The sequence below is a fragment of the Orcinus orca genome, chromosome 18 (assembly GCF_937001465.1).
Source record: "Orcinus orca chromosome 18, mOrcOrc1.1, whole genome shotgun sequence".
NCBI classification, from domain to species: Eukaryota; Metazoa; Chordata; class Mammalia; order Artiodactyla; family Delphinidae; genus Orcinus; species Orcinus orca.
Window position 1 is genome coordinate 72,075,508 of NC_064576.1, and position 24,088 is coordinate 72,099,595.

Genomic DNA, 24,088 nt, shown 5'->3' on the forward strand with positions numbered 1-24,088 from the left:
GTGCTCTATAAATATTAGCTATTATTTTATTGCAAAAATTAAAATGACTGGAGTGCTACCCACTTCCTATACAAGCCTCGTCAGAGCAAGCATTCCTCTCGAGCCTCTTGTCCTCCATTAAAAAGTGAAACAGTGAAACACTCAGGCAAGTACCATCTAGGTGGCATCTAAACTATCACACTGTGTTTTTTCTGCTTTCTTCGCCATTATTCAAAACAGATCCTCAGGCACACAATGGTGCCCCAGCAATCAGACAGGACGTGCTGTTCTTCAACTTGGATTGGCTACTTTATGCCAAGGTAAGAGCACCAAGACCCAGCTGGTGACCTGGCCCGGCATGGACCACCTGGAGTTAACCAACGGCCCCATAATAATGATGATGGTGGCAAATGTAACAACGCCTGAAACTATTATAATAGCACTAGCTGCTGCCTAGTGCTCTATGCCCTTTACACATGATGAAATCAACTTATTTTTAAGGCAGGACCAGAAAAGTTTTAAACAGAAAATTCTCTCTCTGCCCATCTGGGCCACTACCCCTCTTTAGTGTGCACGGTGCATCTGCATTATACATTAACTAGATCCCCTTAGAAGACACAGGAATGCCTGCTCACCGGAAAAAAAAAGCAATTTTCTCCTGGAGCCAGCAAGGTAACTCCTTAGGAGCTAACATTCCTTTCTCAATCCTGTAAGGGGTCACGACGACCCACTACCTGCCCTGTTGGACTACGTACACTGTCAATATGTTACTTTGATGTAAGACCCTTTGTCTCAAAAATTTATATAACTGTGCATTGACCTGTAAGGGACAGTCCTTAGCACTTTGTCTTTTAATCTTTAAAAAAAATTTAATACAATATTTAAAGGTTACTATTTACAGTTATTACAAAATATTGCAATTACAAAATATTCCCTGTGTTGTACAACACATCCTCGAGCCTATTTACACCCAGCAATTTGTACCTCCCTCCCCCATCCCTACGTGCCCTCCCCCCACTGGTAACCACTAGTTTGTTCTCTGTATCTGTGAGTCTGCTTCTTTTATGTTACATTCACTAGTTTGTTGTGTTTTTTATATTCCACATATAAGTGACATCATACAGTATTTGTCTTTCTCTGATGTATTTCATTTAGCAGAATGCCCTCCAAGTCTATCCATGTTGCTTCAAATGGCAAAATTTCGTTCTTTTCTATGGCTGAGTAGTATTCCATTGTATACCACATAAAGACTGTCTCCTGGGTTCTAATCCTCAGGTTGGCTCAAATAAAATTCTCCATTTCTTTCTTGGATTGACTATTGATTAATGTTTTCATTGACACACATATTATTTCCCTTAAGCTGCTCACACTTTGAGGAAGGAATTGGCATTATCCCCATTTTACAGATGGGTAAACTAAGGTTTACAGCTTATGTAGCTGTCCAAGATTTCAAAGCTATTAAGAGAAGGTACAGTGGGGACTTAAACCTCAAACTCAAATCTTTTACCCCAAACCTGTTTCTCTAGCTGTCAGTAGCCCAAGGAGACTGGCCTAAGCAACTGTACCCACCTCACACCAGAAAATCTCCAGCTCAAATGGATTCTGCCCATGAGTTACCACTAAAATGTGCACATTTCATGACTGTGTGATGTGAGTGGCAAAGTGAAGACTCATGGATGAAGCAGAACTCTCCCTTCTTTTGGTTTTGGACCGTTTGGGGTTTTCTGATACATCACAGTATGGCTGTTACCTTCCTGGGTTGTGTTCCTTAAGGGTAATGTATCTGGGTGGTGTGGGATGTGGGGTACACAAAGAAGTTTGGGGTTAATTTGCCAAGGACAAGCCACACAGGGAGCACGTGGGCATGTGAGGCCCCCCGATGGGTCCATGGATCGACGGATCGGGGGTGGGTTTGCAGCAGGTGGTTTCCCATTTAAAAACTTTTGAATAGTACACTCAATAGTGTGACACCCCATAATCCTAGATTCTTTTCTCGGCAGGGCAGGCTCTGTGCGAGAAACACTGCCTGGGGAAAGTGAGCCATTGAAGAAACAAAACTCCTGCCTTTGTATTAGAATTATGGTAATCACCTTCCAAATTTCCAGGTGTGAATGTCCCTAATATTTAAAAGGTAATCTTTCTATGACTGGGACGTCCACAGCTGGCAATGGAAGCAGGGCTACCAGCCTCCCCTTGGCTTCCCAGGCAGCCCCTCTCTAGGGCTGGGGGCAGTCAACATCTTTTCACAGAAGCAGCTGATTGGGGTCTCTGGAAGGCAGAGACCTCCATTCTCCCCTCCGAGATCAGAAGGAAGCCAGGCAGTGCCCCTGGCATCTGAGACCCACACTCTGTGTAGGTTTCAAGCGGGACGCCAAGAAGCTTCGTTACATCTCCAGGGGGTTGAAGTTGCTTTTACAATTCCCAGAACATGTCCTGTGATTTCTGCCCTACATGAGTCTCCTTATCCCGTTACCCCCGCCTAGAATGCTCTGCTCCCTAATCCTCCCCTTTCCCCAAACATGACTCTGACCGCAAGCACATGGGCCGTCTCTTGGAACCCCTGTGGCGCTAACGGTATTATTCATTCTGTGCAAGTATGTGTTACCTTCCGTGCTGGTCTGTCACTATTTGTATCACAGCTCTGAGTAGACAGTCAACTCCTTAAGGGCAGGGAGTAAGTCTTATTTACCCCCATATTCCAATGCTTAGTACAGGATCCAGTACACGGTAGGTGCTGGATAAATGTCTGCGGACAGGAATAACAATGCTGCCATTATCATGATGTTGGAGTTAAGGAAACACTAACCTGTAATGACAGCCGCAGCTTTTCAAAATTTTCTTCCAATTCTTTCTTTTCAAGCTCGTGGGTAGATACCAGTTCTGGAGAGAAGACATCAAATTGTTAGGCTGATCTTTCTTTTGAAAAGGGATCAAACAAGATTCTTTTGCCAGGCTAAGACTAGTGACGTAGGTGAGTAAGGGACACCAGTATATAGTGGACTTAAGCCTAAAGAGACCTCTCCATTAGTCTGAAATTGTATGCAATGTTATTTAGGAGAGAGGGAGAAAGGATGAGGAAGGAAATAGGAGAAAGGGCGAGGGTTAAGAGGAAAGAAAGGAGGGAGGGAAGCAAACAGAGCACACGCACACGCACACGCACGCACGCACGCACACACACACACACTCACTTTTATACCCAGCTCTACCAACACCCTGGCCAAGTCAGATTCTCCATTCACAGCACTCACTGAATTCTCCAACTATTCCTAATGGTAAAACCACTAGGTAATTAATGTTAAATCTCCCTTTTCTTCCCTCCCAGGATCACTCTTCTTTTCTACCACGAAGCCGCAGTCTTGGGCTGAAGCAGGGACCTTTCCAAGGAGAGCGGGGCATGGGCTGGAGAATGGACATGTGAACGGGACCAGTGCTGTGCCTGCAGAGTCACCTTGGTGGCCTCTGGGCCACACTCTGGAAACCACAGATGCTAGGATTTGCTTAAGCAAAGAGTCGATGTTAAGCCACTCAGACAGAAGGAAGGACTCATTGGACTGGTTCCTCTTGGGGAGACTGGAGCAATTCTATTCCGTGAAAAGTGTCATTCCAGTGATAATTTGCAAGATAGGCAGCAAGAGATGTCATGTAAGAGTTATTAAGCAAATGGATTCTATTTTCCTCCAGATGGGAATAGTCTTATTAGCTGGGTGAAGCCCGTCTCATTGTAGCTACACAAGCAATTTGTTTTCATGTTCTAACTGGAGAGAGGAAAGGTCTCATTAATCAACCTGGATCATATGCTTAGCACAGGAGAGTACTGGAGACCAATAATTATCACTCCGGCTGGCATAAGCTGCAATTAAGAAAAACTTTGTGGTTTCCATTGACCCAAATCTTTTAACTAATGATGGTTAAAGGTCTCTTAGAGATCCAGTTGTTATAGCTGAAATTTACATTTGGGAAAAAAGAAAAAAGTTTGTGCTTATTTTATTGACATAAAACCATGTGGGTTTCTGGTCTACCTGCCTTTGTCTAAATGATTACTTTTAATAGGCATTGAGAGCACCATCCATAATAATGAAGTTTTTAGCTACCATTACACACGCCCACATTGTCTTCACATTATATGTAATTCAAAGGCCCTGGACGTGGCGTCTAAGCGAGACTTCATTAGTCAGAAAAATCTACCAAGTCTATTTATACGAAAATCCGGAAACAAAAGTCAACACTCATTGTAACATTTCCGTTCCTGTTCCCTTTCCTGAGACCATTTTCCTACAGTGTAGTGATGGGCTTTAGGGCATTTTCAGATACCCTATACCTCACAAGCAAAGAAGTCAGTATCTATTAGGTGGCATAAACCATGGCGACTATCTATGTACTCATAATGTAGTTCATTATTTTAAGGTCCTGACACTCTGTCCCATGCTTAAGACTGTGCTCTAAGAGAGTGCTTCTCCAATTCTGCTACATATTAGAATCACCTGGGGAGTTTTAAAAAATCCCGATGCCTGGGCTGCACCCCAGGGCAATTAAATCGGAACCTCTGTAAGGGGAGCTACACATCAGTATTTTTAAAAAAAACTCTCCAGGTGGTTCCAGTGTGCATCCAGGGGTGGGAGCTGGTACTCTAAGCATGAGACGCGCTCTCAGGAACAGGTAATGCATTTAACTAGTTCTCAGGAAATTCCTCTCCCTTGCGTCCAGCTTGGACTTTTCCACGTATGGGTAGTCCCCAGAGGCGCGGCGTTGGTGCTCGAGGGGGCAATCACATGAGCATTGATTACTGCACAGTGGGCCTTGCTGTTTACAAAGAACATTTTAAAATAATTTTAAAACCCTGATATTAATTCTCAAATTTTTGGAATTTATTAATCTATTGTTAAATTAATTGTTTTTCATATACTTTAACAATCAGCTGACTGGGGAGGAATAAATGAGGAAAGGGGAGATTGAAAAACAAACTCTCTATATAACGTAAATGCACGTTAATGTATAAAAAGCTTCTTTCGCAGTCAAAATCTTAGTAGTACTTAGTTGAACGCTACTGCTATTGTTACAACCCACATAAAATCCTACATATCCAAAGATAAGTCAAAGTTATAAAAAATGTAAAAAGAAAGATCCTGAGAGTCCACTTACATCCATGGTGAATGTGGTCTGAGTGCAAGGTGTGGAGAGCCAGGCCCAATCAGATGCTGGCGTGGCCCTGACAACACCACACCTGTGGGACGGTTGTAAGGCCACAAAACAAGACAAAGCCCAGGATTTCTACACTTACTGTAGAACAGTGGGTCTCAAGCTTGGCTACCTGTTACATTCACCTATGAGCTTTAACAAGCCCAGGCTGTAACCCAGACCAGCTACCAAACCCTGCTCTGGGACCAAGGCTCCCAGGGATTCCAGTATTCAGGCAGGGTTGAGAGGACTGGCTTCAGAGGAAAGTACAGTAAGTCCCCTACAAAAGAACCTTCAAGCTGCAAACTTTCAAAGATGCGAATGTGCATTCCATCAGCGTCAGGCGTGAGTGACATTGCAGCTTGCCCTCCATCCCCTATTGCTGACGATCCTTCAGCTCTACCATCTCCCACCTCCTCTCTCCCCTCCAGTCAGTAACTCTTCTTGCCTGTTCGGGCAATGCCAGCCCCTGGATGCCAGCTGTTGTACTGGACTACTGTACTTTTCAAGGTACTGGACTGTAAGATTAAACATGTTTTCTTTACTTTTGTGTTGTTTGCTTTTTATGTATTATTTGTGTGAAAAGTATTATGAACCTATTACAGGACAGTACTATATAGCTGATTGTGTTAGTTGGGTACCTAGGCTCACTTTGTTGGACTTACGAACGAATTGGACTTACGAACGCACTCTCGGAATGGAACTCATTCATATGTAGGGGACTTACTGTAGTTACCCAGGTCCTGGATTTCTGTCTTTTCTTAACCCAAGAAGCAACACAAAGGACACACCAGGAAGGAAAGGAAGGAAGAAGGGAAAGGGAAGCAAGAGGGAAAGGGAGGGCTCCCCGTGTCTGCAGCCGGAGAGGGTCAGTGCGCACAGCCCACCCTGCCCGCCCACCGCGCGCACCAAGCCTCGTAGCTACCTTGCACCTTGTGGTCGTGGTCATCCTGCAGGAGCGAGATGGCGACCGTGTGGCTGTTTTCCATCTCTAGGAGAGCCGCCTCATGGCTGGCGGTGATGTCTTCCACCTGCAGGAGATCACAGCTCTGGTTACACAGAGAGCCAGGGACCGGGGGCTCCAATGGCCTCGCTGCTTGGAGGACCGAGGTGGACTGCAACGAGGGGAAATGTCAGTGGCCCAAACGTCAAGGGCAGGACACTCTACTGTGATGGCGGCCACCCTCAGCCTTGTGCCGAGGCAGCAGAGCCAGGATCTGTTGGTGACGCGGGAGTCCCGGAGTCAGGGGCGGCGGGGTAGGGGATGTCACAGGGAAGTCACTGCCACAGCCCTGCCGCTCATGCAACGGGAAGCAGCTCCCGGGGTGGGGTGGGTAGCTGCCGAAGCCACCTCTTTACTGCCTGGGTCCCCTCTGGACCATTTCCTTCCACCCCATTCCTTCCCCTTCCACCAAGCATTCCGTGAGGTAATAAGGGACAGAAGACGGTCCTCCCCTACCAGATGGTCCGTTCTGCTTCCTGGCAGCAGGTGGGAGCTACAGCACGCGAGGTATCTGGAGGGAGCTAACATTTATTAAGCTACCCACTCTCGGCTTCTCCACTCAAGCCTCACAGCAATATGATAAAGTAAATGTTTTCATGTTCATTTCCCAGACGAGGAAACTGAGGCTCAGAGAGGCTTGAAGTGTTTTGCCCAAAGGCTAGTAAATGGTAGAGCCAGCAGTCAGCACAGGGCTGTCTGACATCCATGGCGAAGCTCTGAAACGCACTGCCCTTGCCTCCCCCCGCAAGACCAGCAACCAGTGCCCAGGGACCCTCTCACCAGCCCCAAGGCAAGTGGGCAGGTGTGTGTGTGTGCTCGCCACCCCTGTTCCAGCCGTGAACCTGCCCCCCGGATCACGGTGCAGACCTCCCCCTGCCCAGGCTGTGGGACCTGCTCCCAAGAAGCTGCTGTTTCTCTGGCTGATGGTACATTTCCAGGAGTTTAATCACAGGTAGTGCAGCCAGCCCAGGATTTTTTTGTTGTTTTTGACTTTTGTTTTTCATTATATATATATATTTTAAACATCTTTATTGGAGTATAACTGCTTTACAGTGGCGTGTTAGTTTCTGCTTTATAACAAAGTGAATCAGTTATACATATACATATATCCCCATATCTCTTCCCTCTTGCATCTCCCTCCCTCCCACCCTCCCTATCCACCGCCTCCCCCCAGGTGGTCACAAAGTACCGAGCTGATCTCCCTGTGCTACGCCAGCCCAGGATTTTTTATTTTCCCCCTTCCTGATCTCTGGCCCCACCACACACCTTCCATCTTTACTGCTTTTGTTACTTTTGTTGTTGCAGCTGTTATTTTAACTTCAAATTAATGACTTACAGGAGTCATTGCATAAGACGACCTCTCCCTGTGATAGCAAACCAGAACAATGTTTTTCCAAATTCTCTGTCGGTGACCCACTGTAAAAACACCATTGTACATTGTTACACACACACACACACACACACACACACGCATACACGGGGCGTGTGTGTGAAACCAAAGTTTCACAAAATGACACTTTCCCCTCTTACCTGCAGTAATCTCGTTTTTAAATTTTTATTCTATGTTCCTTTGTTGTTTTTCAAAATGCAGTTACAAGCCACTAAATTCATTTCACAACGTACTAAGGTGTCAAAACCTAGCATTTGAACAACACTGAACCAGCGCACCTGCCCATGCCCTGAAGCTCTGCGGCGGACCGGCTCAGAACACTGTCCAGCCACCTCTCAGAGGGTCTCATTTCTCTGGGGATAATTCACAGGCTGATCTTTGATCTGTAAAAAGAGGAAGAACTCTTCACAAGAAAGGAAGCCCGCTTGTGAAGGGGATGCATGGGAGTGTTTGTATTTTAAAATGGGATAGATTCCCATTCTGGATACCATCATTGCTTGGGAAAGTTGGCCCGACTTCTGTCTCCTATGGTAAAAGGAAGTGTCATCCACTAAAACAGAAATATCACTGCCAAGACCAACAACGAACTTGACAGCGTTCGGAAAGCTGCATTACGCCATGAAAATGGACATGGTATGCGATGGTTCACTTTTACCCACTGGCCATTCTTGATTAAACAATACTTCACTCGAGGCTCAGAGCTATGAATCCACTCAGCAGAAAGGCCGATTACCGCAGTTTTTAATTGTCCAAATCCTGTTTATATGAAGGTCTTTTATGGAATCTTTGTCCAAAGACTTTCAGTCTCTTGGAAAAACAAATCATCGGTTAAAAAAAAATGCAACTGGTCTTCCTCACGCTCCACTGGTGACTTCCATTAGAAACAAGTACCCACACATTGTTTGGAGGTATGTTAGTTCAGTATAAAGAAGAATCTTTCATCAGTCCTTAGTATGATTCTAATTTATTGGGTTCTTACCCAAATTGCCACGGGTGGTTTCAGAAAAGAGAGATGGATGCCGGGACTACGTTCCAGAAGGGTCCCTTTCATCCTGGCGGTGGATCTGCTCTGATCAGCAAGGGTGGCGCTTCATCGCATGCCCTCCTGCCTTGGTGGAGTCAGGTCTTTGATTTAGTGGTGATGGAATACCACACCCAATATACCAAGGATGATGTAAGGGTGTGATCTGTCTGTTACAGCCTCTCAGAGGGGCTTTTGGGGATGAAATACTGATCCCCGAATTCCTCCACATGCAATGAGAGGAAAGCCCAGGATGTTCTGAAGGAAACCAGTGAGAGTCAGTGAGCCAAAACCTGGGCATCATGGTCCTTACTCTCGAGTGATTTAGGTTTCTAGACATGCGTGTGGTTTTTAAAGACTGTTCCCTCTACAAGGAAGGGGCCGTGCACTGTTGGCCGTCCCCTTTCTTATCCCAGTTTCAATCCCCATGGCTTCTCCTCTATGGCTCTAGGCTTCTTTCCAGAGCACGGGGCAGCAGCCCGTCCGAGCTCTCAGCCTGAGAAGACCTCCAGGTCGGCAGGCATTTGAGGGGATTCAGACAAGTTGACCCAAGGGACACACAAGATATGTTTTGCGTTGTAGATCACCGAAAACGAGACAGAGGCGCTAAGCCATTATCCGGCCACAGCAAACTTATGCTGGGTAGCTTCATTTTCTTCCTTTTAGAACCCTGGGTGCCCCCGTCCCCCCAGAATCTCTGCTGGGCCAGCCTCCTCCCTCTTCCAGGAGGACAAAGTTCTGAGCTGGCTGCGGAGGTCTGTCCATGTGCCCATCAAGTAGTCCCAGGGGTACAGAGCAGCAGCTGGTCCCTGCACCAGGCTCTGTTCCTGCAGCTGTTTGCTGTTTAGCTGAGTTCCAGCAAAGCAAAGGGCTGGGAAGCCGCCCTCTCCGATGGGTAAGAATAGAGCTGTGGGCTTACTTCATTCAGCCATTTGCAGAATGCAATTATGGGAGCCTTCGGCAATTCACTGAGAGAAGACTTCCATTTAGAATGAAGACGCATGGGCTTTACATTGTCTCGGCTTTCCTCATTAAAGAAAACCAGATTAAACTCCCATTTGCCCCCATCTGCGACGTGTCTTCCTATCTGATGAGACAGAGGGAGCTGCCCCTGTCTTTTCTCTCCAGGGCTCTCTGAACGACTCTCCTTCCACGAGACGACTCACCATCCCTTCTGTCCCTGCATCCCTGCTACATCGTCCTGGGTACCGACTCTGAGCAGGCAGCCAGCCCCACCAGAGCTCCTGGGCTGACCTCATGCCCCTCCGGGCTGTGCCTTTGCCCCTCTGCCGCGCACCACGTGGGCAGGTGTTCACAGAGGCTTCTATCTGCCCGGCTCTGCCTCTTTCCAGTGTCCGGAGGCTCTGCGCTGCGATGGGCGGGGCTCTGGCGCCGGAAGACAGAGGGGCCCTCGGGACCTCATTCTATTTGATCAGAGAGTGTGGTTTCGCTGATGGCAGCTGTGCACCTGCTGTGCGGGACGGATATGGGGCAGAATGCGAGATGATGGCCGAAGTGGCCTCTGCACGGTCTGATTAAGCGTGGGCACGCTGGGCCTCCCAGTTAAGTCTAAAAGGATGATTTCTTTAGGAAAGGTTACAAAGTGTGTCCCGGATACGAGACAAAGCCAACGTAAACTCCAAAGGCTGAACACTACTGCTCCTCTGGAAAGGAGTCTCTGCTCAAAATGCAGAATCCAGAATGCCTTTAGGAACCAGGGGGCCCTGCACGAGGGGCTTCCGGGCCGGGTCAGGGAGAGAGACAAACTGCCACAGGGTCTTGGAGGGAGAAGGTCAAAGGTCACAAGTCTGATCACTGAACACCAGGCTCCGTGGGCGAGTACCTTTGGAGCAGAAAAGGAAAAGCATTTGTGTTTACGTTGAAAAATCTGTTTCGTGTGCCCTGAGATAGGGAAGCTTGGGAAATCTGGCTTCTGTTAATGTGCAGCTAGCTCTAGAATGAGCACTGATTTGATGAAACACCTTTATAATCCGACTTTTAAGATAAGAGTCCTAGCATATCTTTAAAGGCACGTAAGAAAGCCAGGAGGCCAGGCCACGCCCCTGCTCATACCCTAACTTGTCTGCAGGGTTAAAGAAGGAGGCCCTGCACATCCCCCGACACCAGACAGCTGCAGCTCTGGGCCCCGGGAAGCCCCAGTCCGTGACTCTGATTCCATCAGCGCGGGGTGCAGACAAGAGGAGTGCTTTGCCAGAAGCTCCCCAGTGACGCCCATGTGGAGACAGAGAGACGGTCTTTGCCGCTCGAGGCAAGTGGACGGCTGGATCTTCCTAGGGGCATCCTGCGGTAAGGTCAGAGGTCAGCCGGCCTTCTCGAGGGAGTTCCTCATCAGAGAAAAGCCTCAGAAATTCCTGCGTCAGAACGGAAGCAGCCTCCGCGCTGCCAGCCGGGGCACCGGGGCGCCAGGAGAGGCCCCATTGGTGAACTTGAGTTTTAAGGCTCGAGATGGCAGGATCTATGGGTCAGCCTTGCCGAACGCCGACTGTCCCCCACAAAGAGGCCCTGAGTGTGGAGGGTCGGCACAGATCGCTGGAACCACGGACGTTCCAGACCCCCACTGCGGCCAGGCACCGAGCCCCCTCCGGGACCAAATACATGAGCATTTACTCTACCTGGAAATTAGAATATGGCTTGATGCGCATTTCACCTTCTTCCTGGTTGCCTGCGCGCTCCCTGCTGGAGAAGCTGAAGGTCAAGACAACAGCCAACATCCAGCAGCAGGAGCCAACATCCAGAATCAGGAGCCTGAGTGATACGTAGATTTCAACCATCCATCCCTCCCCCTGCCCCCAAACCAGTGGGTTTCTATAGGAATGATTTACTCGAATGTAAAGCGTGCAGATGCTCTTTCCACCATAAAGCTTTCCCTCATCCTCCCATCTGGAAGGAAGCTCTCAGTTCCTAAACACAGAATCTGTATTTCCCACCCAGTATTACAGTTTCTGGAGAAAGTGCCTCAGAACTTCCCTGGATCTATAACCCGAGGCTACGGAACAAGCAAGTCCACGTTTTATAAATGTTGGCATCTCTTGCAGTGTGACGTCATGAGGCCGCGTGTGCGGCGGACCTTCGCTGACTATTCTTTGCTTAGATGGATGAATAAGCAAATGAATCACTTTAGCTGTAAAGGATCAGGGAGAACAGGATCAGAGCTCTCAGGAGACAGAGCACTTTTAAAATATGCATAAGTAGCTCATGTAACTCACTCTCAAGTGGGAAAGTCAGGGCCTCCAATCTCTCCCGGTATGAAATCTTTAAAAGGCCGCTGTCCCAGCTCAAAGGCAGATGAGGCCACAACCCCCAGCACAGGCTCCTGCACCGACAAAACTTAGCGAGGTTCTGCCCCGGCTCCCTCCACTGGCGGACGGGCTCCACTCGGCAGTGGCCCTGGCTTCCCGGTTTCCCACACACGACACCCCAGCATAAGCGTTTGTTCAGAGGCTCATCCTTCTGCCAGGGGACCACCTCCTGCCCTTCCTTCCATCTCTTGGCATCCTCTCAACCAACCCAGAACTTTGGACCAAAAGTCAGTGAATATGGGTATAAATACATTCTTTGTGTAAAATTGGGAATGAATAGCCCCAGGATACAGGGCACAGAACAAGCCAGTATCTGCACCAGGTCTGAGCTGTATCAAGGGACCACGAAGCAGGTAAGACTAAAGACGGCAGCCGTGCAAATGTCCACTTAACGCCAGCTGAGAAGCCAAGATGCTGAATCTAATCTAATCTTAGCCCAGCAGGTAACCTTAGCTGTAACCTATCTGTCTCCCAGCCTCTAAGTCTGTACCACCTCAAGCAGGCAGATGCGTCTGGTTTCCACAGGCCTCTAGAAAAAGGAGGACGACTAACCCAAGATGCTGAACAGAAGAAAGTGTTGTCAAACAGGAGACCATTTATCCCAACAATAGCACTTATTATTACTCTGAGATTTCTCCCATGCCCGCCATGATTCACAAGCCTCTGGGGACCAGCGCCATCCAGATTACCCACCGGGGAGGCAGCCCAAACGTTCATGATAGTGAAGGGCCACTCGGCACCAGCCTGAGATGTAAAGTGAGCCCTTCACAAATGCCAGTTTACCTTAGGGATACCATGAGCAGACTAGGGGTAACGATACACAATTAGAAGGTGGGCATTAAGGCGTCAGAGCCTTGGGGACTTAGGAGGAAGAGAAGAGGGAGGGGCAAACGAGCTCTCTCGGAAGCAGGGTGGTCTCGTCTTAACCTGCCTGTCACACCGGCGCCAACACGGTAACGGACACGGCAGCTGGCCGTGGGGATGGGCACGCCAGGCTCCTACCTGCTTTCAGGCTGACAGGCTCCCTGGGAATTCTTCCCCAGCTATGCCAGGATGAATGACCCTCTCTAGGAAGACTGCTGGGCTAAGGTTAATGAGCGGAATCCTTCTTTCATTCAGCAAATACACACTGAAGGCTCGCTCTGTGCAGGCAGGCAGTCCTGTGCCAGAGATTTAGCAGTAAACCCGGCAGAAAACTCTAGTTCAGTGCTCGAGAGCACGGACCCTGGGATCAGACTGGGTCCAACCCTGGCTCTTTCATAAGCGTGAATGCTGGCAAGTTATTTAACCTCTGGGTCTCAGTTTTCTCACCTGTAAAATGGGGACAATAATGGTACCCCCTCTAAGAGTTATCGTGGGGGTTAAATGAGTTAGTACATGTAAAGAGGGAAGAGCAGGGCCTGGCACACAGCACGTGCTAGATACACATGTGTCTGTCATCATCACTGTCCTTATGGAATACGCAGAAGATCAATAGGGTACAAAGTAAAAGTTCTCATACGTTAGGTAGTAGTAAGTGCCGAGGAAAAACTAAACAGGAAGAGTGTGCACAACGTGGGGAAGGAGCTGTGATTTTGGATCAGGAAAGGCCTCACTGAGAAAAGTCTGCAAGGGAGGCAGAGAGGGAGCCATGGGGTTTCTAGAGGGAGAGCATTCCAGGCAGAGGGCACAGCGAGCAAAATCTCGGAGGTGGGAGTGTGCCTGGGAGCACAAGGCGGGGAGACCAGAGTGGCTGCGGGGGACGACGGGAGGGGACAGAGGAGAGAAACAGGTGGGGAGAGCGGGCTTGACCGGACGCTCACCTGCTTGCTGCACGGACTCCTGGCCAAAGCGGCTCCCCTCCACCTCCCACCCACGTCTCCCGACTACGGCAAGGACAGGGCCCGGGCCGGGGCGCAGACTGACCTGCCGCTGGTGCTGACACCCGATCCGCAGCAGCTGTGCGCGGTGCTCCTCCTGGAGCTGGGCCACCTCGGTCTCGAACTGCAGCTGCAGCCGCCGCTCCAGGTCGCGCAGCTCGGCCTGCTGCCGCCAGCCCAGCCTGCGCACCTCATCCTCACAGCGCCGCTCCAGCTCCGCCTTCTCTCTCTGCAGCTTCTCGCACTTCGCCGCATGGAAGGCTGGGGACAGGGAGAGCGACACTTAAAAAACTGGCCAGGACGCACCGAAAGCGCTGCAGCCCCCACGAGTACCGCATCAAGGTGGACGTAAGGACCAAGGCCAGGTCCCCATCCTTCTGCAGAGCTTCACCGTTTGTCAAGTGCTTTCCTCCCTACCACATTTGATCCCCAACACAGACCCTGGATGCTGGGGTGAACCTGGGCCCTGGGGAGCTCTGGCAACCGGCCCAAGGTCCCCACTCAGCATGTGAAGCATGAGCTGCGAAGGCAAATCTGGGCTTTCTGAACACAAGCCGCATGTTTCTGCCGCTAGATCAGGGCTCGCTGAGGGTCCACAGACCATGGGCATCACAGATACTGGGTGCTTGTTACAAATGCACGCTCCTAGGCACACCCTGGTGGATCAGAAACCCCAGACAGGAGCCCAGCACGTCAACTCTTCACAAGGGCCACGGTGACTCTTACACCCATCAAGGCTTGAGACCTGGGCACGCCTGGAGGCTGGAGACAAGACGGGAGGCACGGGATTCTCTCCAGGCTGACATGCCGAACGGGACAATCGTAGAGGAAGTGTGCGTGTGGGTCCTTTCAGTGACCGAGACCTCACCAGCAGCATCCTTCCCCACTGGAGGAAGGACGGGTAACCACTCAACGCCCCTTTGCACGGGTGGGTCGCCCTGCCGCAGTTCTGGTTTGCTTCGCGGGGAGGGGCTGCGACAGCACTTAGAGTTCGTGCCTCCCCTGGGCCAGAGCGGACTGCTCTCATTTCAAAGTCTCTTCCTCAACTGCAAACTGCTTCCAAGAAGGAGAAAGCCTTCCCTGACAATCTAGTCTGTTTAGGTCCCGTGGAGGTGACGATGCACACGCGTGCAGACGTCAAAGTGGACGGACACCTCACTCACTCCACCAAGACTGGGGCCTCCACGCTCCCTGCTCTGTGTTGCAGTCTGGGGAGGCTTGTCGCTTTACTGAAGTTGAGTGAGCAGCATCGGTACTGGCTCAGGATAATCTGCACACTAGGGGTGGCTGTTATGATCAGGACCATTCATCCAAGGTAGTTACATGGCGTTTGAAACACCCTAATCAGAAGTCCTGCCCTAAAGGCGCAGCTAATTCAACGGTTTCTTTGCCACACTCGGCTCTCAAAGGGTTTGTTAATTAGCACAGGGGATGTTTAAAAACATTTGTTCCCTGGCGAAATGAGCTGTGGACGGGCTGGATCTTGCCCTGTGTGCACAGCGTGTAAGAGTCTGGCCAGCCCAGCAGCCTAACACTGTCCCCAAAGGCCTTCTTGGTCCAGGGGCTTCAACTGGCCCTGTGTCCTGCGTCCCATCATTTTTTGGAGGATTCTGACACACAACCGTGAAGAGTTGTGAGGATGTGCCAGTGTAATCAGGGTGTACTGAGGGTGGGTGGTGGGCACCCCCATAGAGGACGCACCGTCTGCAGGGAATTTTAAAGCAATAACCACACTGACTTGAAAAGCCCTCTGCTTTTTGCTGTCACCTGTGCCAGCAACTCTAAAGCATGTTGGTGAAAAAATACTCCTCCGAAGTTTTTGGTTGGTCTACATTCTAAGCAATTGCTACAATTACCGTCGAGGTTTTTCAAAGCAATTTTTGTATTTAAAAAAAAATCACAAACAGAGAAAAGTCGGAAGTACGGTACAAGGACATTATTGTCCAAATGACGTTTTCCCCCTGAACCATTTGAGAATCAGAGGCTGACTGCTGTCTCATCAACCCCGAATTCCTTAGCATATATTCCCTACAAACAAGGACATTCTCCTACGTAACCACAATGCAGTCATCAAAGTCAGGAATCAACACTGATCCAACAGTGCCCTCCAATGCTCAGACCCATTAACATTTCACCAGTTGTCCTAATAATGTCCTTTCTAGAAAAAGGATCTCGTTCTGAATCACGAGCTGCATTTAACTATCCCCAGTCTCCTTTTGTCTGGGATACTTCCTCAGTCTTCCCTGGATTTTCAGGACCTGGACACTTTTGAAGATGACAGGCCAGTCTTTCCATTTGGCCTCTCTGAGCTTTCCTCATTGTTACATTCAGGTCAGGTAGGCCTGGCAGGAATATCACAGACTTGGCACTATGTGCTTCTCATGTGAATATCAATCGAATCATCTTTAAATTGAAATTTCTTTTTTCTAATTGTTTATAGAGTGAGTCAGGAAAGTTAGGCTTCTGACTGATTATCACAGCGTTATCCTGAAAATTCTTTTGGGGTACAGAGGAGGGAGTGTTACAAATGCTGGGTGTCAAATATGCTAGGGATTCTCTTGAACATATATCTTATTGTCACACCTGCTGTGAGTAAATCCTTCCGGTCAGGTATAGGTACCTCAGGACGAATGGTTGGGCGTGCACCGGGCTTCCCACCACAAGTAGTGAAAGGGCGTTTTGCTCGATCGCTAACAAATACAGCAGGAACAGCAGACTCGGGCTGAGGCTTTCTGGTCCCTGGTAGTGAGGTCACGGGAGGCTACAGTCCCCACAGAAAGAACCTACCAGGAGCTAAAGGTCACAGTGGCTCAGGCCTGGAGGTGGTGGTGAGGAATCACCTGTTCCCACGAGGCTGAGCCCCGGCTGAAACAGAGCTCCAGCTTTCCCCAAAGACCCTCCAACTTGGGGAAGTTATGAGAATTTCACCAGGGACCCTAGCTAGTGAAAAAGCTATCAGGAGCCACAGACTAGGGAAGAGGTGTATATATAAAGACAGGTTTATCCTAGGGTGACTGGGTTTTAACAGAACAAAGACCATGGAACGCCCGTTAAAAAACAGTGTTTCATGGATTGAGACAAAGCCAGATTGAGGCCAACGGAGAAGCACTTAGTTACACACACAGACACTCTTTTTCCTATTCGTTTCCATCATGGTTTATCACAGGAGACTGGATATAGTCCCCTGTGCTCTGCCCATCCTATATGTAATGGTTCTTATCTACTACCCCCAAACTCCCAGTCCATCCCTCCCCCACCCCGCCAAGGAGCAATTATTTTACCTACATTGGGGGAGGGTGCAGTGTCATCCAAAACACAAGAATGGCGGGGTGCGGGCACAGGATAATGACGGGTAAGTCCCGGGCAGCGAGCCCTGGGGCGGGTTTCTGGGTGCATGGGGGGTCTCTTTGGAGGGTGCTCTTGTTTCCGTAGAACTAACTTCCTAGCCGTCTTTGCCCCATGCATCCTGCCCCGGTGGATGGGATCAAAATGAAGCAGTGACAACAACATGTTTGTTTTTATTTAAAATAGGTCCACAAAGCAGTGCAGAGATGAAGCATAAACAGCCCAGAAACATGAGAACAGATGGTCGGCACCATCCATGATTCAATACGTGCAGATCGAAGCAGGAGATGTTGTCCGCCTACGAGGCTGATCAAAATGAAATATTGTGATAATACAGGGAGGGTATGAGGAAGCCGGCCTTCGAGGGACCGATGGTGGGGTATGACTGAGAGCTGTTTTGGAGGGCACAAGTGTCTTTCAAAATTTAAAAGCTAGGGATGGGAGCTTGAGAAGGGTGACAGCTAAAGGATTTCTTTTTGGGGTGATGAAAATGTTCTAAAACATTATAGTTACAGCTGCATAACTGTGAATATACTAAAAACCACTGAATTGTTTTCAATTCACATTTTAAATGAGTGGATTTTATGGTACGTGAATTATACCTCAATAAAGTTCTTACCAAATATGGAAAGAAAATCTGCAAAATAACATGACAGGAAAAATATCTCAGGATAAATTTGATGTTTTTGTAGAGGAAAAGTTCACGTTTGGACTTTGAGATTCTGTATAACAATGATGACGATGTTTGCTGACAAAATAAAAATTCCACCACTACACTGTTTTATACGCGCACACACACACGCACACACGGATATCTGTGGAGCCTAAGGAAACCTGAGAACCACTCTTACTGTTTCTTAACTAGAAATAGCACATAAGACTCAAATGAAGATAATAAAAAATGCTCATCATGTATTTTTCTTTAACAAGTACTATTTTGTATGGGAAAAATGTATTTGTCATATACTAATATCAGTATCTTTAGGAAATCAGAACAGTAAGTTGACTATATAGATCGCACAGATGGAATAAAACAAAAAGGTAAAGAAATGAATAATAACAAATCAGTTACACTGGAGGAAAAATTAAATGACACATATCTTCTAACCTAACAATTTCACAAGGGCACAAAAAATTTGGTCAAGGATGACGACTACAGCACGATTTGCCTTCAGGAAATAGTGGGGGGCTAGTTAAATGAATGATGATAAATCCACTATTCACATAGGACAAATCCTACGTGCAATGGGATACGGGTAACCAGTAAAAAAATAAGGTGAATCTTTTCATGTTATCGTGGAATGATCTGTAATACACCGTTAAACAAAAAAGGCAAGATGCAGAAAGAGGATGACAGTGTACTTCTCCTTGGAATGGAAATGCATCTGTATTTCTGACCCTCCCTTAGAGGCTGTGTGTTTAAGTTACAGGGCTCACTGCCCAACGAACACCTGCAACAGTATGTATTTGAGAAAATCCTATTATGTGTTTTCATATCTTATGAGTTAAAATATTTTTAAAAATTACTACCACGACTAAGGAGAAGACTAGGTTTTCAAAGGTTATGTAGCCTGTGGTCAGAAAGGATAGGACTTTTCCATCTAACGTGCGATTTTATTTATGTTCGTGGCAGGATGATTCATGGGCCTGGCACTCTTTTGAGGGGTCAGAAATGACTGATTTTCATCCTACAGCTGTCCCTGAACTGTACTGTTGCCTTAAACAAATCATGAGCTTGGCAGGCCTCAGTTTTGCTGTCTATGAAGTGGCAACGTAATCACTTTCCCACATGTAGCACCAACCCCCAAATTCCCAAGCGCTATTATATATGAGAAATGACACTTCTATTCTTGAAATGACCCCATGTCATAAGCCCCAGGCCTGCAGAAGATATTGGATAAGAAGCGCAGCTGAGGCACCAGGGAAAGAGCTCCAGTAACAGAGTCCCTAAAGAAATAAACATCCTCTTGCCTCTGGTAAATCTTGAAAAATGTATCTATTGGGGCAGATAGGGATTAACGTAGGCTAATTTAATGGGTAACATCTGGAGTCTTGCTTTCATTATTTCTATTCATGAGAAAACATTTGGTACTTTATAGTGTGAGAGGCAAACACCACAATAATAAATCCCTAGAAACTAAGAAGCTGAGAAAATAATTTCTAAAAGAACAGGATTATGACAGGCCAGGAGTATTATGACATTTCTAATTCATAAGCGTGAGTTTGAAAAGCAAAAACAAGATTATCAGAGTCTGTTGTACAGTTTTAAATCATTGAACATATATATGTATGTATGCATGAATATATAGTGTGTGTACCCAGTATATACATATATACCACAGTTCATACATCAAATGAGAGAGAAAAAACCCAGTGAGTAAGATCAATTTTCTTTAAACAATTGCCCCAAATGTCCCTTGAATAATTACAACTTGTTATTGGTTTACCAAAGAGGTAGCAAACATTAGTAATTACAGCACTAGATTTAAACTGGAGAAAATTATCTGGCTCTAACTCATGATAAAGCATAAGGAATGATACTATACTGCCTTTTATGTCACAGGAAGTGCTTTAGATGTAACGATCATAAAATAAGCCATCTAAATATGAAGAAATGATACTGTATATAAATACGTGGTACTATGATAACAGTCACTGTTACGGGCTCAACTGTGTGGCCCCCAGAATTTATATGTTGAAGTCCTAACCGCCAGTACCTCGGAATGTGACCATGTTTGGAGACAGGATTTTTACAGAGGTAATTAAGTTAAAAGGAGGTCACTAGGGTCAGCCCTAATCCAATATGACTGGAGTCTACAGGACACAGACACCTGTAGAGGGAAGGCAAGGTAGCCATCTATAAGCCAAGAGGAGAAGCCTCAGAAGAAACTAACCCTGCTGGCATCTTGATCTCAATTTCCAGCCTCCAGAACTATGAGAAAATTAATTTCTGTTGTTTAAGTCCCCCAGCCTGCGGTACTTTGTACGGTAGCCCTAGTAAAATAATAGTCAGTATCGTTACATAGTGACAGGACATCTCACAGTAGATAAAAGATTAAGTTGTTTCTTTGAGAGATGGGGAGTAACTGAAAAGACAAAATAACTTTCAAGGAAAAAATGTAATTTAAAAATTACCCGCAACTCACTACACAAAGAAAATGAAATTTTCCCTTTGTGTAGTCCCTTCATAGCTGTTGCAGTGGTATGACTTCTGAATATTCTGTTAGGAAGTTTCCATGTCTTCCTACTTAATATTTTTACGTCTACCTTGTACTTTCATGTGGATGCACCGTAATTTACATGTCCTTATTGTCGGACATTTGTTTTGTGTCACTCATATACTGTTCTGCTTTGTTCATCAGGGCAAATTTCCAGGAGTAGAGTTACGTGGGGTTAAAGATTGTGAGCGTCTTTGTGAAGCTTTTCCGGGGTTTTTTTTTTTTTTTTTTTGGATGGCAGTGATCCTGTAACAAATCAGTGCCCACCAGGGGGAGCTATAATGCCTGGGAAAGCCCTCTGGTGGCGAAGGTCTCTGTTCACACTTGTCAAATCACAATGACCCACAGGAGGCCGCAGGCTCAGTCCATGAAACTCGCTGCCTGAGATCCTGGCCACACTGCCCTCTACTGCCCTGCTCTCTCTTTCTCTTTCTTTAGGACCTTCTTTTTGATGAAAATGTCAACAAGAGAGAAAAGGAGGGGCTGAGATGGAGGAAAGGTTCAGAGACTAGGAGTAGAAATGGGAGTGAAAGAGCCAGGGGGAGAGTCCTGGGTCTCCCGGCATCTTTGCAGGTCCAGGGCCCGGTCAGAGAGGCAGGCGGAACATCAGTAGACAGTAATTGAATTTACTGAGCACCTGCTACGGGCCACGCCCAGTCCCATGGTGAATCAGACACGCTGTCAGGTGGGCAAAGACAGACGCGGGCAAAAATTTTAAACGGCAAAAAGTTAGATCGTGAAAACCTGAGACAACTGTAGTGAAGGACGTTAAATGAGAGCAATGCTAGGGAAGGGCTAGGGCCGGGGTCAGATTCCGGCGGCCGGCGGATGAAGGAGGTGCCGGAGAAAACACCACCCAGGTGGATGTGAACGACGGGGAAGGGGCGGCGTCCAGAGAGCTAGAGGTAGGGGTTTCGAGGCGCAGGAACCGCCAGAGCAAAGGTCCGGAGGTGGGAACACTCGGCTCACTTAAGGAACAGGAAGACAACACGGGGCTCGAGGACCCGTGATGGAGCCAGTGGAGGGAGGTGAAGATGGAGAGAGGCGGGGTCAGATCACGCGGGGCCCGTGGTCCCCGGAGAGGAGTGGGGATTGTAGTCCTCTAACTGGAAGACCGCCCGCCCCCGCCCCCGCGAGTCTTAAAACGGGGGGAAACAAGAGCTCATGAAGCTTTTACAAGAGCCCCCTGGTGGCTGCATGGAGAATTGCCCGACAGAGGCAAGGAAAGCCGCGCGGAGGACATTTCTGGGGTCCAGGCGGATATAACGGTGCCCGGGACTGGGGATGCAGACTGGTGAGGGCTGGATGGGTGTGCGAGGCATTTGGGAGGCAAAGCCACCTTCATCTGCTCCTGGATTGGACGAGGGAGGTGAGGGGAAGCCAGGAATCGGCATCGAGGATGACTCAGGCTATTGGTCTGAGCGACTGGGGACGGTGGTGCCGTTTAAGGAGAGGCAAACATCAGAGGAGGAGTCGAACCGGGGAGAAAGGCACACATTAGGCACCAAATAAATCTCTACTGAACTAATAGCCGGATTCATGTACATATAAGGGCCCATGGTTCACAAACGTTATGGTGGAATTCACCTCTGGTTCACGGTACCCAAGAAGGGCCCTTCTGGATGCTGTCAATTAGTATGAAAAATGTGAAATTCAGGACTGCTGAATTTTGACAAGCCTTGCGACACTTCAATCATTAACGATAATATTTCATTTCGCGTGGGCATATGCTGTGGCCTATTTTATAAGTGTTGAAGTCTTAAAAGCATGATACCTCAGGATAAACTCTCATTATTAAATCTCCCCCAGTGAGGCGGGCACAGGTTGACCGATGTGCTTCCCTACCTGAGGGTGTGTAAATGGTTCGGGGGAGAACCCGAGAGGCACGGGATGCAGTAAGATGAAGGGCACTTTCTAGCTGCTAGGCGTTTCCAATGCTATGGAACAAATACGGAAAGGTTTCTCATCAAGGTGGCTTTTTAGAGTGCATTAACATTTACCTGGGGGTCAAATTTTGGGAACACGGCCTCCAAACTGGATGACTATATATATATAGGAGCCTCAAGATCCCCAAATATGTGTCCTGAAGTGCCCACTTACACCCCACCCCTTTACAACTTAAACTTCCACACAGTAAGAAACCCTTCCTGCACACTGAATCCGGACTGTCAGAGTTTCCAACAGATTTAGAAGGGGTGGGGAGGGGTTGGGGAGTGAGAGCCCAGGACAGAAGTGGTCAGATGACACCCGGAAGGGACAGGAGACAAAGGCAAGACTCAGTAAGGCGTGGGAGGCAGAAGGAGCCCTGGTCTCCAGGCCAGCCTCTGTCCCAGGCTTTGCGGACACGAGCTGTGGGAATTTTGGCAACTCACTCAACCTCTCTGGGTCTCCACATCCTTATCCGTAAAATGAGGAGGTCAGGCACCGTCACAGGCTGAAGTGTATTCGCCTTAAAGTCACATGTTGAAGCCCCCATCCCCAGGCCCTCAGAGTGCAACCCTATTTGGAGATGGGGTCTCTGAAGAGGTGATTAAGTTAGAATGAGGCCATTACAGTGGGGCCCTAGTCCAACGTGACTGGTGTCCGTACAAGAAGAAAAGCCACCAGGGATGTCTCAGAGGCCAGGTGAGGACACAGGCGGAAGAGGTCCTCCCAAAGGCCAAGGACAGAGGCCGCAGCAGAAACCAGCCAGCCCCCCGATCTGGACTTCAGCCTCCAGAACTGTGGGAAAACAAATGTCCGCTGTTTACGCCACCCAACGTATGGTATTTTGTTATAGCAGCCCGAGCGGATGAAGATAGGCACCTTTAGTGTTCAGCCCCCTTCCGCCCTGGCATGCTAGAATTCTAGGGATACTGGAATGGTGACCAAGGGTCATCAAGAAGAGTTTATACTTGCCCACTGTCCTCTCTTGAAGAAGACAGGGAAGGGTATACCATTTTCATGATGAGCTCCCTCCAAAATGCAGCCCTAAAGAGAGACGCTTCATCTGCAGAGAACATGTGCTTTGCAGAAGGACTCAGTGCCCGGCGACAGGAGACATCAGTAGCAATATCAACGACTGACGTTTCTGTGTCTTCATTTATGAAGCTCTTTAACACACAATATTAACCTGTTTAAATCTTTGCAAGACATTTCAAAGCTGGGGGAAGCCAGCATTTTTGCTCTGATTTTATAGAAGAGAAAATGGAGGCTCAGAGGGGCTAAATCACTTGTCCAAGCTGACACAGCGAGAACTCGGGAGGTGGAGGTCCCTCCAGGTGCTCTGAATCTCAGCAGTGCTCTTTCGAATAGTAATAGTAATACTGCTCTTATGTTTTGGGAGAACGGAAACAAAGAAATATAAGGAGAAACAGATACAAAAATCCCAATTAGTTTAAGGTGCTTTTCGAGTCATAAATTACTTTGTGCCATTTTTATGTGTTCCTTAAGATAAAGGATGAGCCTTTCAACAAATGGATAATGACCGATCCTGTGTGTGAATGTAATTGCAATGCTTAGAGGTAACCTTCTTGGTCTGAGAGGAGAAAAATGCAAGTATGGGGGCAAAGGAGGAAAGAGGAAATGGATGTAAGAGGATGGTTATAATGATGAGCTTTGAAAAGAGAAACGAATGCCATCTACATAAGAACTAATAACACCACTGCCCATAAACAGGAAGCGGCTTTCTGGGGAGATGATTCTGCACAGAGTCTGCTCTTTCCTCTCCTCCAGGTTAATTTGGGCTGCAAAGCCGGTGCCGGCTCATCTAACACACCATGGGAGCCGCTCTGACGGC

General features: G+C 47.9%; 1 protein-coding gene across 9 annotated transcripts in view; it reads right to left on the reverse strand.

Annotated features, from left to right (window-relative positions):
* MTUS2 (microtubule associated scaffold protein 2) overlaps positions 1–24,088 on the reverse strand; it is a 496,786-nt gene that overhangs the window by 7,455 nt on the left and 465,243 nt on the right. For all 9 annotated transcript variants that reach the window (XM_049701107.1, XM_049701108.1, XM_049701109.1 and 6 more), the window contains 3 exons: positions 13,794–14,008; positions 6,080–6,185; positions 2,786–2,859 (listed from right to left, as the gene is read on the reverse strand). In XM_049701107.1, the coding sequence (XP_049557064.1) occupies positions 2,786–2,859; positions 6,080–6,185; positions 13,794–14,008 (395 nt within the window). Of the gene's footprint in view, positions 1–2,785; positions 2,860–6,079; positions 6,186–13,793; positions 14,009–24,088 lie in introns of those variants that run through there.